Source organism: Primulina eburnea, chromosome 5 (assembly GCF_022965805.1).
Source record: "Primulina eburnea isolate SZY01 chromosome 5, ASM2296580v1, whole genome shotgun sequence".
NCBI lineage: Eukaryota > Viridiplantae > Streptophyta > Magnoliopsida > Lamiales > Gesneriaceae > Primulina > Primulina eburnea.
Window position 1 is genome coordinate 3,802,842 of NC_133105.1, and position 13,431 is coordinate 3,816,272.

The following is a 13,431-nucleotide window of genomic DNA, read 5'->3' on the forward strand; positions in this document are numbered from 1 at the left end:
CGAGTTGAAGACAAAAGTAGTTGAGCGGTGGTGGGAAATGTAGTTGGATCCATTTGGCAGTACGTCAAATTCATTTAGTAATGAGTTAAATCTCATTTTTTTAAAAATAAAAAACCGTCTCACAGAAACAATTCGATTTTGTGTAATATATATATATATATATATATATATATATATATATATATATATTATTTTACGCTCAAACTGTGGACAATATTTTTGTAGATTGCTAATTTTGCATAATTTTTTAATAACTCTAACATTATACGTATCAATTATGGTAAATCATAAATTTCACATAAAAATATGATAACAAATATTAAAAAACAGAGCATCAAAGTTTAGGCAAAAATTTGTGTAAGACGGTCTCACAGATCATATTTTGTGAGACTGATCTCTTATTTGAGTTATCCATGAAAAAATATTACTTTTTATGTTAAGAGTATTATTTTTTATTGTGAATATCGGTAAGGTTGACTCATCTCACAGATAAAGATTCGTGAGACTGTCTAATTAGATACCTACTCCAAGGTTTATGTATGGTCCACTCCGTTTCCTTCCGAGAAGAGTAACCCTTATCAGCAAATTAGCCATGAGTTATAGAAGGAAAAAATGGCAAAGTTACAGAAATCAAAAGCAGCCACATGCCATAATGATTTCAATGCACCTGATAAAAGATTTAGATGTTTAATACGAGTTTTCAACTTTCAAAGGAAGTCGATACAAATCTAAGATAATTATATCCAATATTTATCTAAGCTTTTACAGCATGAATTAAAGATGTTCGAGATGTAATTTGGTTCAGTGATTAACCAAATCAAACCAATATTCTTTGTTTTGTATGAATTAAAGTTTATGGAGATGCAATCCTGCTCGACGTTTCCTGGCTCGTGCAGACAATGTGTGCACAAATAAGATCATGACGTATATCAAAAACATGCCCGGATCGACAAAACCAAACGTTCCATGCATGCTCGCAAAGAACCCACACGTAGCCTCGAATTACAGAGCCTCAGTACTCTTTTTCAACATACTTTTACTTCGTTTTGTTCAAGTTTCATGAGGTAGTTTAGTTTTATTACAGTTCACAATAGGAGTAATGTTCATCGAGTGAGCTAAGTTTTGCTAAAACTTCACGCGAAATGTCTTCAAACATGCTCGAGTTCCAGTATCTAGCATATTATTCGACCAGTCTCAAAAAGTTCTAGAGTTGATTCGAATAATTTGCTGTTCTCTAATAGGCTGTCCATCACTCCTTCTTTCCTAGTCTGCACATTTCCTGTAATTTTGGAAAATTTAGGGTGTTCGACGGCTTAGATGATAGAGTCCATTGTTTCTCTGATTTATTTATCCCTAGATATTGATCGAGTTATGGTCATCTATGTGAAACTGCCAATTATATATATTCTTGGACATATTATTGTCGGCAGGAAACTCAAGTGGGAAGGGGGGACCAAATCAAAGAAAGCAGCTGGAATAAAAACGTGGGCTGCCAGTTTGATTGAATTTCGAGGAAAGTTTGAATACGCGTTTTTAACGCGTGTTCATACTGACAGGAGGCTCTATAAATAGAGCTCCCCCTTTCATTCTGAAATCATCCTTTCTTCGAGTTTTCTCTCATCTTATAAGCATTTGAGTGCTTAGTTCTATAATATTTGTGAGGTGTTTTGTTCTCCTGTATTAAGAGAGTGTGTGTTCTCTTTGGAAACACAGTGAGTGAGTTGTACACCACAAAATATTATAGTGGAAATTCTTTTCATCTTGCCCGTGGTTTTTACCCTAATAATTTTTAGGGGTTTTCCACGTAAATCTCGGTGTCCAGTTTATTCTTTATTTTCGGGTTTTATTATCTCAAATTCTGCACGTGGGACCAACAAGTGGTATCAGAGCCTTGGTTTAAAATTTCTTAAAATTCTGAGTATGCTCTGTGGTTGCAGCCTAGACTGATCTTCCACATCAGAAAAGATTTTTTGAGATTTTTTATTTAAGGTGGGATTATTTTGTCCAGTCTATAAAATTGTTGTAGACATAATGGCGGGAAGGTACGAGATAACAAAGTTCAATGGAAGTAATTTTCTGTTGTGGAAAATAAAGATGCAAGCAATTTTAAGAAAAAAATATTGTTTGGCGGCTATTGGAGATAGACCGGAGAAAATGGCGGACGATGTAAAGTGGAATGAGATGAGTGATAATGATGTTGCCAATTTACACTTGGCCATAGCAGACGAAGTATTGTCAAGTATCTCCGAGATAAAAACGGCAAAAGATATCTGGGATACTTTGACAAAGATGTACGAGTTCAAGTCGCTACACAACATGATTTTCCTAAAGAGAAGGCTTTATACTCTTCGGATGGCGGAATCCTCATCGATGACCGACCATATCAATACACTAAATACTCTATTTGCCCAACTCACTTCCATGGGGCATAAAATAGGGGAAAATGAACGTGCGGAGCTTCTACTTCAAAGTCTACCAGATTCATATGATCAACTTATCATTAATATTACCAACAATATTCTTATGGGCTTTCTAAGATTCGACGATGTCTTAACTGCGGTTCTCGGTGAAGAAAGCCGGCGCAAGAATAAGGAAGATAGGTTGGTATCCTCGAAGCAAGCAGAGGCGTTACCGATGATAAGAGGAAGATTTATGGATCGTGACTCCAGTGGGAGTCAAAGGAGAGGTAGATCAAAGTCGAGAAGCAAGAAGAAAAATATTTACTGCTTTAAATGTGGCGGTAAAGGGCACTTCAAGAAAGAGTGTACGAGTATCGATAAAAGTTCTCAAGGAAATGTGGCCAGTACTTCAGGCAGTGGTGAAATATTATTCAGCGAAGCAGCAACAGTTGCGGAAGGCAGGTACAAATTTTGTGACACATGGATAATGAATTCAGGAGCGACGTGGCATATGACGTCTCGGAGAGAATGGTTTGATCATTATTAACCAGTCTCAGGAGGATCTGTATTCATGGGAAATGATCATGCCTTGGAAATCGCTGGGGTCGGTACTATCAAAATTAAAATGTTTGATGGCACCATTCGCACCATACAGGAGGTACGACATGTGAAAGGACTGACGAAAAATCTTTTGTCCTTGGGGCAATTGGATGACATCGGGTGCAAAACTCGCATCGAGAAATGGATCATGAAAATTGTGAAAGGCGCGCTTGTGGTTATGAAGGCGGAAAAGGTTGCTGCCAATCTGTATGTACTTTTGGGAGAAACACACAAAGAGGCAGAGCTAGCTGTTGCATCAAATGGTTCAGGAGAAGAATTAACAGTGTTATGGCATAGAAAGCTCGGGCATATGTCAGAACGGGGTTTGAAAATTCTCTCAGAACGGAAGCTGCTGCCGGGACTTACAAAAGTGTCACTACCCTTTTGTGAGCATTGTGTTACCAGTAAACAACACAGATTAAAGTTTGGCACTTCTACTGCCAGGAGCAAAAGCATATTGGAGCTGATTCATTCGGATGTTTGGCAAGCACCGGTTGTATCCCTAGGAGGAGCGAGATACTTTGTCTCGTTCATTGATAATTTCTCTAGGAGATGTTGGGTGTTTCCAATCAAGAAGAAATCAGATGTTTTCTAGGTCTTCAAAGATTTCAAAGCGCGGGTTGAACTTGATTCAGAAAAGAAAATCAAGTGTCTGAGGACTGACAATGGAGGAGAATATACCAGTGACGAGTTTGATGCATTTTGTCAACATAAGGGCATCAAGAGACAGTTCACGACGGCTTACACACCTCAACAGAATGGAGTGGCGGAGCGGATGAACAGGACCTTGTTGGACAGAACAAGAGCTATGTTGAGGACTGCAGGTCTAGAAAAGTCATTTTGGGCAGAAGCAGTCAAAACCGCTTGTTATATTATCAATCGTTCTCCTTCAGTGGAGATTGATCTGAAGACTCCGATGGAGATGTGGACCGAGAAGACGACAGATTATTCTCATTTGCATACATTTGGAAGTCTGGTGTACGTTCTGTACAATGAGCAAGAAAGATCGAAGTTGGATTCGAAATCCAGAAAATGTATCTTCTTGGGTTATGCTGATGGAGTAAAGGGGTTTCGCTTGTGGGATCCTACTGTTCACAAGCTTGTCATCAGCAGGGATGTTATCTTCGAGGAAGATAAAGTAAAGGGAGACAAAGGCACACAGAATTCAGAAACTACTATTTTTCAGGTAGAAAATAAGACAGACGAAGGTCAAGTTTCTTGTGAAGCAGTACCAGAGCACGAAGAACAAGAACAAGTTGAGTCTGAGGTTTCTAATGTGAGGCAGTCAACTCGAGACAGAAGACCACCAGGTTGGCTTTCAGATTATGTCACTGAAAGCAACATTGCATATTGTCTATTATCAGAAGATGGTGAGCCATCGAGTTTCCACGAGGCTACTCAGAGCTCGGATGTATCTTTGGATGATAGCAATGCAAGAAGAGTTGGAGGCATTAGACAAGAATAAAACTTGGGATCTTGTTACATTACCACGAGGGAGGAAAACCATTGGAAACAGATGGGTCTATAAGATCAAGCGTGATGGCAATAACCAAGTGGAGCGATATCGTGCTAGATTGGTGGTAAAAGGGTATGCTCAGAAAGAAGGCATTGACTTCAATGAGATATTTTCTCCTGTGGTTCGGCTTACAGCAGTCAGAGTAGTGTTGGCATTGTGTGCGGTGTTTGACCTACATCTAGAACAGCTAGATGTGAAAACGACATTTCTTCATGGAGATCTTGAAGAAGAAATCTATATGCTCCAGCCAGAAGGTTTTGCAGAAATAGGCAAAGAGAACTTGGTTTGCAGGTTGAAGAAATCTCTGTACGGTCTCAAACAGGCGCCGAGGTGTTGGTACAAGAGATTTGATTCCTATATCATGAGCCTTGGATACAACAGACTGAGTGCAGACCCTTGTACGTATTTCAAGAGGTCTGGTGATGATTATATCATTTTGCTGTTGTATGTGGACGACATGTTGGTAGCAGGCCCCAACAAAGATCAGGTCCAAGGATTGAAGGCACAGTTGGCTAGGGAATTTGATATGAAAGACTTGGGACCAGCAAACAAGATTCTAAGGATGCAAGTTCACCGAGATAGAAGTAACAGAAAGATTTGGCTTTCGCAGAAAAATTATTTGAAGAAAGTCTTGCAACGCTTCAACATGCAAGATAGTAAGCCAATATGGACCCCTCTTCCTGTTAACTTCAAGTTATCCTCCGAGATGTGTCCTAGCAGTGAAGCAGAGAGGATGGAGATGTCTCGAGTACCGTATGCATCAGCAGTGGGAAGTTTGATGTTCGCTATGATCTGTACAAGACCGGACATTGCTCAAGCAGTGGGAGCAGTTAGTCGGTATATGGCGAATCCTGGAAGAGAGCATTGGAGCACTGTTAAGAGGATCCTTCGATACATTAAGGGTACCTCGAATGCTGCATTATGTTATGGAGGATCGGATTTTACACTCAGGGGCTATGTCGATTCAGATTATGCAGGTGATCCTGATAAGAGAAAATCTACTACTGGTTATGTGTTTACACTTGCAGGAGGAGCAGTAAGCTGGGTTTCAAAACTGCAGACAGTTGTGGCGTTATCTACAACAGAGGCAGAATACATGGCAGCTACTCAAGCTTGCAAGGAGGCAATATGGATTAAAAGGTTATTGGAGGAGATCGGGCACAAACAAGAGAACGTTCCTTTGTTTTGTGACAGTCAGAGTGCCTTGCACATCGCAAGGAATCCAGCCTTTCATTCCAGGACGAAACACATTGGAGTACAATTTCATTTTGTGCGGGAAGTAGTAGAGGAAGGAAGCGTGGATATGCAGAAGATCCATACGAAAGAAAACATAGCTGATTTTCTGACCAAGCCAGTGAACACTGAAAAGTTTGAGTAGTGTAGATCCTCAAGTGGCCTAGCAGAAACGTAAGTAGCAGGGAATGGCAAGATTGAAAGGATGTGTGGAGATGTGTTTGATTCTCAATCAAATCTCCAAATGGGAGAAATGTCGGCAGGAAACTCAAGTGGGAAGGGGGGACCAAATCAAAGAAAGCAGCTGGAATAAAAACGTGGGCTGCCAGTTTGATTGAATTTCGAGGAAAGTTTGAATACGCGTTTTTAACGCGTGTTCATACTGACAGGAGGCTCTATAAATAGAGCTCCCCCCTTTCATTCTGAAATCATCCCTTCTTCGAGTTTTCTCTCATCTTATAAGCATTTGAGTGCTTAGTTCTATAATATTTGTGAGGTGTTTTGTTCTCCTGTATTAAGAGAGTGTGTGTTCTCTTTGGAAACACAGTGAGTGAGTTGTACACCACAAAATATTATAGTGGAAATTCTTTTCATCTTGCCCGTGGTTTTTACCCTAATAATTTTTAGGGGTTTTCCACGTAAATCTCGGTGTCCAGTTTATTCTTTATTTTCGGGTTTTATTATCTCAAATTCCGCACGTGAGACCAACAATTATTTGCTCTATATCCGCCATTATCAAATCCTTTAGCCTTAGTCATGGTATACAATTTAGTCACTTTCATGAAGCTTTCATGCAACCTTTTTAGAAATATTGCACATCCGGCCTCCCAAGTGATGTCACCATTGAAATCGGAGAAATGTCCTTTCATCTTCATAAGGTATGAAGAGTTGAATTTATTTGGCCTTCAATTTACTTAGTGATTCTGTAAACTTTTATGTTTACACGACAATAGGTAACACGAGTTCAAAATATACAGTTTCCATTGCAGTCAAGGAGTTGACTACTTGAGAGACGTACAGGTGAATCAACTAGTTCTGATGCACCCGCTTGTGTCTTGCAACATATGAGCTACCTGGAGGAGCCAAATCTTTCGAGCTAGTAGCCAAATTCTGTTATGGTGTCAAAATAGAGTCCTCGATGACTGTTGTATGTCTTAGATGCGCAACTGAGTTTCTTGAAATGACTGAAGAGTATGGAGAGTGAAATCTCATTACACAAACAAAAGCTTTTCTCGCTGAGGTTCTCGCAATTGGACCGATACAATAAGGGCCGTGAAACCTGTGAAGTTCTACAGTTTGCAGAGGAGCTTCACATTGTGTCAAGGTGCATAAACTCATTCGCAACGGCAGTTTGTGCCAATTCTGAGTTATTCATTGGGCCTGTCGCTGGGTTGGCAGAGACTGGTAGAGCAGCTGCTGATGCTGTTTTGTGGAATGGAATATGCATTTTTACAGAGACGAAGCCGACAACTGATGACTGGTGGTAGGAGGATGTTTCTTTTCTTTCTTTCGCTCGGTTTAAACGCTTCATCCTGGCTGTTGAAGCAGGAGGTATGAAACCCGAAAATATTGCTGGAGCCTTTGTGTTTTATGCCAAGAGATACATCCACACATGAACAGAATTAAGTTTTAAGAACTTGAATTTGGGGTCAATGATTTCCATTCCTGCCGAGGCAGATCAAAGGGCGCTTCTTGAAGATATAGTGGAATCACTTCCAAACCAGAGAGGAGTCGTACACATAAGGTTTCTTCTCAGGCTGCTTCACATTGCTATTGTTTTGCAAGCCAATCCGTCATGTAGAGAAAATTTGGAGAGACGGGTTGGGGTCCAATTAGATGAAGCTGCACTGGAAAATCTCTTAGTTCCGAACATGGTTTCTTCTGTTGAATCTTCATACGATATTGACTGTTTCCAGAGGATTCTCGATCATTTCATGTCAATGGACCAGGCATCAGCTGCTGCGTCTCCTTGCATTGTGGACGAAAGGCAACTAATGGAAGGGCTAAATTCTTTGACAGCTATAACGATGGTGGCCAATCTCGTGGACGTGTATCTGGCTGATGTTGCATCCGACGTGAATCTGAAGTTCCTGAAATTCCAGTCCCTTGCTGCTGCCATTCCTGATTATGGTAGAAAGTTTCTGATGGGATTTATCGCGCCATCGATATATATCTGAATTTAGCTTTAGAAATTTGAATTTCAGACGTAATAACACTTATCAAAATACAATAATAACAGGCACACCCCTGGCTCACAGACTCGGAGACAGAGCAAACCTGTAGATTAATGAACTGCCAGAAGCTCTCGTTGGAGGCGAGTACGCATGCTGCTCAAAGCGAAGGGCTGCCACTAAGAGTAATCGTGCGGGTCTTATTCTTCGAACAGCTGCGGGCCTGCGTCTACGCACTTAATCTCAAGTTGGTTTTTTGTTTCAGACAATCTTGACAGCTCCCGCAACCCAGATTCAGCTCTTGATCTTTCGAAGCACCATGGTGGTGGCCAGAGGGGCGTTTCACATGGTAGAGGATCGAGCTTAGACGAAGTGAGGGAACGTGTTTCTGAGCTAGAAAAGGACTGTGGAGCATGAAGGAGAGGTTTCAGAAACTGTGGAAGACGAAGAGGAGTTGGAATATTTTCTGCAGGAGGAAATCTCATCAATGCAATAACGAGACATCCAAGCATAACGACACGAAGCCACAGCCACCATTAGTTGCTGGACAACATCAGATGGATCGTACTGGTAACTCCAGTGGCCGTGGCGGGTGAGCTTCTCTAGTAATTTTCGGGTCGCATGTTGCAATAAGTTAGCATAACCTTTGGCACCATAAGTGAGAATGGAACATGGAACTGATGTGCCAAGTCATTCTTAGACTAGATCTTGTGATTCAGCTGGCATTTCATTTTATGTTTTGTACATATAAATTCATTTAAAACAAATAAAATTTGTTGTATATTAAGTAAAAGTGGAACACAAGATTTGAAGGAAACCGAGCTTGTGTTACAATTGTCACAGACGAAAAATTCGGAGGTGTACAAATTTCACATCTTTCCATTTCGTTCCACTTCCACCAGAGGATTTGGATGAATCGTCATGGAATCATTTGATTCGAGTTTGGTTATTGATGTATATGAATATACTTTGTATTGTCTTTAAGAAAATAAAAAACCGATCATAAATTTTGTGTCAACATTATTAATTTTTTTCTAAATACAACATATATTACTATAAATAAAAGTGAAAAAATGAATTTTAATAAACAACTGCCTTCTTTATTAAAAAAATTTATCCGACAAAATCTTCATTGTATAATTCACTCATTCATAGTCACGCCTATGCCGCCAGTTCATCCACAAATTGCTCAATAAACAGCCAAATTCAAACTAAATATTAATTAAAAAAATAGAGATTATTAGACTCGATTACTACTCCGACGGTTCTACTGAGAGTCCCATTTTACAATTTCATGGTGAAATTTGAGTATTTGACAATGCCTCCAACCGTCTACACACTTTAAAAAATTTTATAAACATATTTTGATAAATTATACACACACACGCAAATAATGATTTAAATATAATTTTTTTTATAATTTTATTTTGAACTCTTACAAAATTTAAAGTCAGGAATGAGACGACAGCACAACAGATAAAACAGGTAACATTTGCTAGTACAAAACGAAACCGAGAAGAAATAGTATAGTATGGGCATTTTTTATATAAAAAATAAAGATATATTAATGAATTTACTAAATTCATGGTTAGATAAGCAGTCAAAAAGAATATATAGAACCTGATAATCAATTGAAAAAAGCTCAGCCGAGAGTTGTCTTATTTGAAACAAGCAAAACAACACTCAGCCAACACTCGAACCGAGTAATAGGCCATCTACTTTTGCTATTCAATCAACTCCTTTCACAGTGCTAAGAAAATGTGAGTAATCTAAGGGCCAGAGACAATCTCCAATAAATTTCAAGAACAAGTTCTCATGATATAGCAGCAAAATCATAAACTGTTTCGATTAGTGAGCCACTGCTGATTTTTTCTTACCTTTCTTGCCATCAGCCTGCTCGGACTTTCCCATGATCATCCGAGAGAGGATATCAGCTTGTTTGGTGTTCCCCTCTTGATTGAGACTATTGATCAAATTTTTGCAGCAACTCCAATCCTTTACTCCTCCTTTCTCCATAAACTTACACAAGATTGAGTATGCATTGAGAGTTTTCCCCGCAGCTAATAGGGCGTCCAACACCTTCTCGTAGCTCGAAAAATCAATCATGAAGTCTCTCTCCAAGCCAAAATCTAATAGTTTCATGGCAGCAATTGTCTTTCCTTTCTCACATAGAATGGACAAGAGGCTATCATAATCCAGTGAGATGCCACTGTGCATAATCAGTTCAATTCTTCCAAGGGCCTCCTCAACATGACCTCTTAAGAGCAGACCTTCCAAGATCTCAGCAATCAAATCTTCATGATCCTTCACCCCCTTCTCCAACATAGTTTTCATCACTCGGCTTGCCGTCTGAACTCGTCCATCCTTGAATAAGCTATCGATTACAGTTCTAAACAATGAAGAATCTGGAAGATGTCCATTCTCAATCATACTATCCAAAGCCGCTTTTGCATCGGCAGTCTCATTCTTTTTCAAGTAGCATTGGATAAGAGATTCATGTGCACTTTTTTCAGCAAGGATGTTTCTCCTAACCATGATCTTCAGAAGTTCAAAGGCAGGCTCAGGAGTTCCCTCTTTTGCATGCCCACGAATCAGATTGTTCAAGGCAATGGGATCTTGCACACCCAACTTCATCAACTGCCGCAAAAGTGTTTCAGCTTTTGCGGTCTGACCATTGCTGCAAAGATACTCTATCAGAGGGTTATATGCACTAGGCTCCATATGCAAAGTACTCTGAGGTCTCGAGATGATATCTTTTTCAATGAGCTTATCCAAAAACTTCACCGCTTGATCATACTGACCAGCATTGCAGCAACTTTCAATCAGAACACTATAATGCCCAGCTTCTGTAGGAACACTCAACCTAATCATAGTTTTAAGCACATCTGAAGCAGCATCCAAATCACCTGCCTTGCAGTGACCAGAAATAAGTCTCATGAAAATTGAGGAATCCTTAGGTTCAATATACTTATCCATCATCTCTTTCAAAATTTTACGCGCTTCAGACATCTTATTTGAATCACACAAACCGGGCAGCAACGTTGAGTATGTGATGGCATTTGGCTTAATTCCAAACCCCTTCATCTCCTCCAGCAACCTCAATGCATCATCAACACGCTCAGCAGAGACATACCCCTTAATCAGAGTCGTGTAAGATACTATTGTTGGCTCAATGTTCCTCCCTTTCATCTCCACCAAATAACGTTCAGCTTCCTCCATGTTCTTAATTCGACAGTACCCATTGATTAATGTATTATATGTGACCACATCTGGCATTATCCCCCTGCTCTTCATATCCTCAAAAAATCTATTGGCAGTCTCAACTTTTTCTGAAAGAAAAAATCCCCAAATCAAAACATTAAATGTATGTCTAGTGGGTTTGATGCCATCATTCAACATCTTGTTATAATATCTCTTGGCCATCATATACCTACCTCTACGCATGATCACCTTAAACAAAGTATCATAAGACTTTAACGTCCGTTCAACTCCATACTCCTCCATTTTCTGAAACAACTTCACGCTCTCCTGAACTATACCCGCTTTTCCATAACTATCGATCATCAAAACCCATAAATCCTCATCCCATTCCAAACCCTTTTTCGGCATATCTAATAAAATGCACCTGGCATGATTGAGCTTAGACGCCCGTCCTAAGATCTCGATTATTTTTACATGGGTCTCTTTATTATGTTGAAAAAGGCCCGATCTTTCAACCCAGCGAAAGAATTGGAGCGCGTGCTCCGAACTCTTGGCGCCGTGCAACACATTGTAAACTAGTTCGAAATCGAAACTCGGAACCAAGTTTCGGATCGAGTTCTGTAAACGAGTTGTCCACGCCCGACTAGCCATCATTCTACACACTATATCTTCTATTTTTTCAGGGGATTTCTGCCGCTTACCTTCTGATTGCCTCGATGGAATTGCCGCCGCCGCCGCATTGTTTCTTGAAGAAGAATCGGCAGTTTGATCTGATGAGAAGGACTCTTCGGCGCCTGAATTTAGGTCAATCTTCGGGGATTCAACCTCAGAGGTGGCGGAGGAGCAGAAGAAGGAATGGGTTCCGAACAAAAATGGGGATGAAAGCTTGAAGTGCTTTGGTTTAAAATGAGATTCTCTCAATGCAGCTAGATACGCCATTTCTTCAATTGGCCGAATCCAAAATGAGGTAAATTTTGGCTGATAAAATTGGGGCTCCGCCTAAAATTGAGATATAGATTAGGGTTTTGAAAGTGAGCTCTCACCCAAACTAGTAAGAAGGAAGCTTAGTTAGGGTTTAACGCAGGCGAAGATGCATATTTCAAGATCAGAAAAATAAATTATCCCACTTAAATAATAAAATCATATATTAATGCCAACTAAAAAAACATATAATATTGCAGAAAAATAAATTATCCTAATTAAATAATAAAATCAAATATTAGTGCCCACTAAAAAACATAGAATAGTGCATTAATTAATTTAATTATAATAAAAGAAATCTCATTGAAACTGAAATACCATTTATATCAAGTTGAAGTATACTTTAAACGAAATCATCTGTTAAATTTGATGCTTTAAATCGTATTTATATATTCCTCGAACAAGTTTTCTTGACATTGATTATTAAAAATTAAAAACATCATTCATTATGTATAAGCATAATACAATAAATTACACACAAAACAATTAAATTTTTTGGGAAAAAATATTGCAAATATGATACACTATATTGATATTTGTTGAATTAGATAAATCAAAAATTTTGTGTATAATTTATTTTATTTTATTTTATTTATATATAATATTTGATTAATTTACTTTTTAATAATTAGTGTGCAAAAAGCAAGTTCTAAAAATGAATTCTAATGTGAACATCTGTCGAGGGGAGGGCCCATCACAATATAGGCCTCCCATTAAGCAAAATTTTGGGATCGAAAGTTCGTTATATTTCTATTGGTTAGATTAATTATAACTGAATTAGTTATTAATGAATAGTGAATTTTATACTAATCTTATAAAAATCATTTATCAATTCAAAAGGTTAGTTGCATCGTACTTCGGAGAAAATCAAGAAAAACAAGTATCAAATGAACCTAGATCAAATGGTTGGATATTTCCTTGATCTGCGCCTAGACACACAAATGTTACTACCCTTGTAATCGCATTGTCCCTGCGTCGAGTTTTTCTTTACATCGGAAGTAGAGGCAGCATAGGTGACCAAGAATTGGGATGAATCATGTAGAACAGTTTTAGATTTGGTTAGTCTATCGACTAATATTTTTCAATTTTTTTATGACGATGGAACATGAGAACAATTACCTCGAGTCCTTGATTTGAAATATAAAACATAATGTTACAGTACTTAGGATTAAAGATAGTGTGCAGCAGTCCTAAAATCATAAATGTATTTTATTTTTTGATAGTATATGAAAGATATGAGTATTTCTCTCTCCACTCTTATCTCAAGTTCTAATTATATTTTAATTTCTAAATTTTGTCTTTAAAATTAATTATTTTAACTGGTGTTTCC

At 38.7% G+C, this 13,431-nt stretch overlaps 1 protein-coding gene across 1 annotated transcript; it reads right to left on the bottom strand.

Annotated features, from left to right (window-relative positions):
* Positions 1 to 9,524: 9,524 nt before the first annotated feature.
* On the bottom strand, positions 9,525 to 12,223 carry LOC140832440 (large ribosomal subunit protein mL102 (rPPR5)-like). The gene has a single exon (XM_073196470.1). It carries the CDS (start codon positions 12,057 to 12,059, stop codon positions 9,768 to 9,770), a length of 2,292 nt encoding a protein of 763 aa, XP_073052571.1. The 5' UTR covers positions 12,060 to 12,223; the 3' UTR covers positions 9,525 to 9,767.
* Positions 12,224 to 13,431: the final 1,208 nt, after the last annotated feature.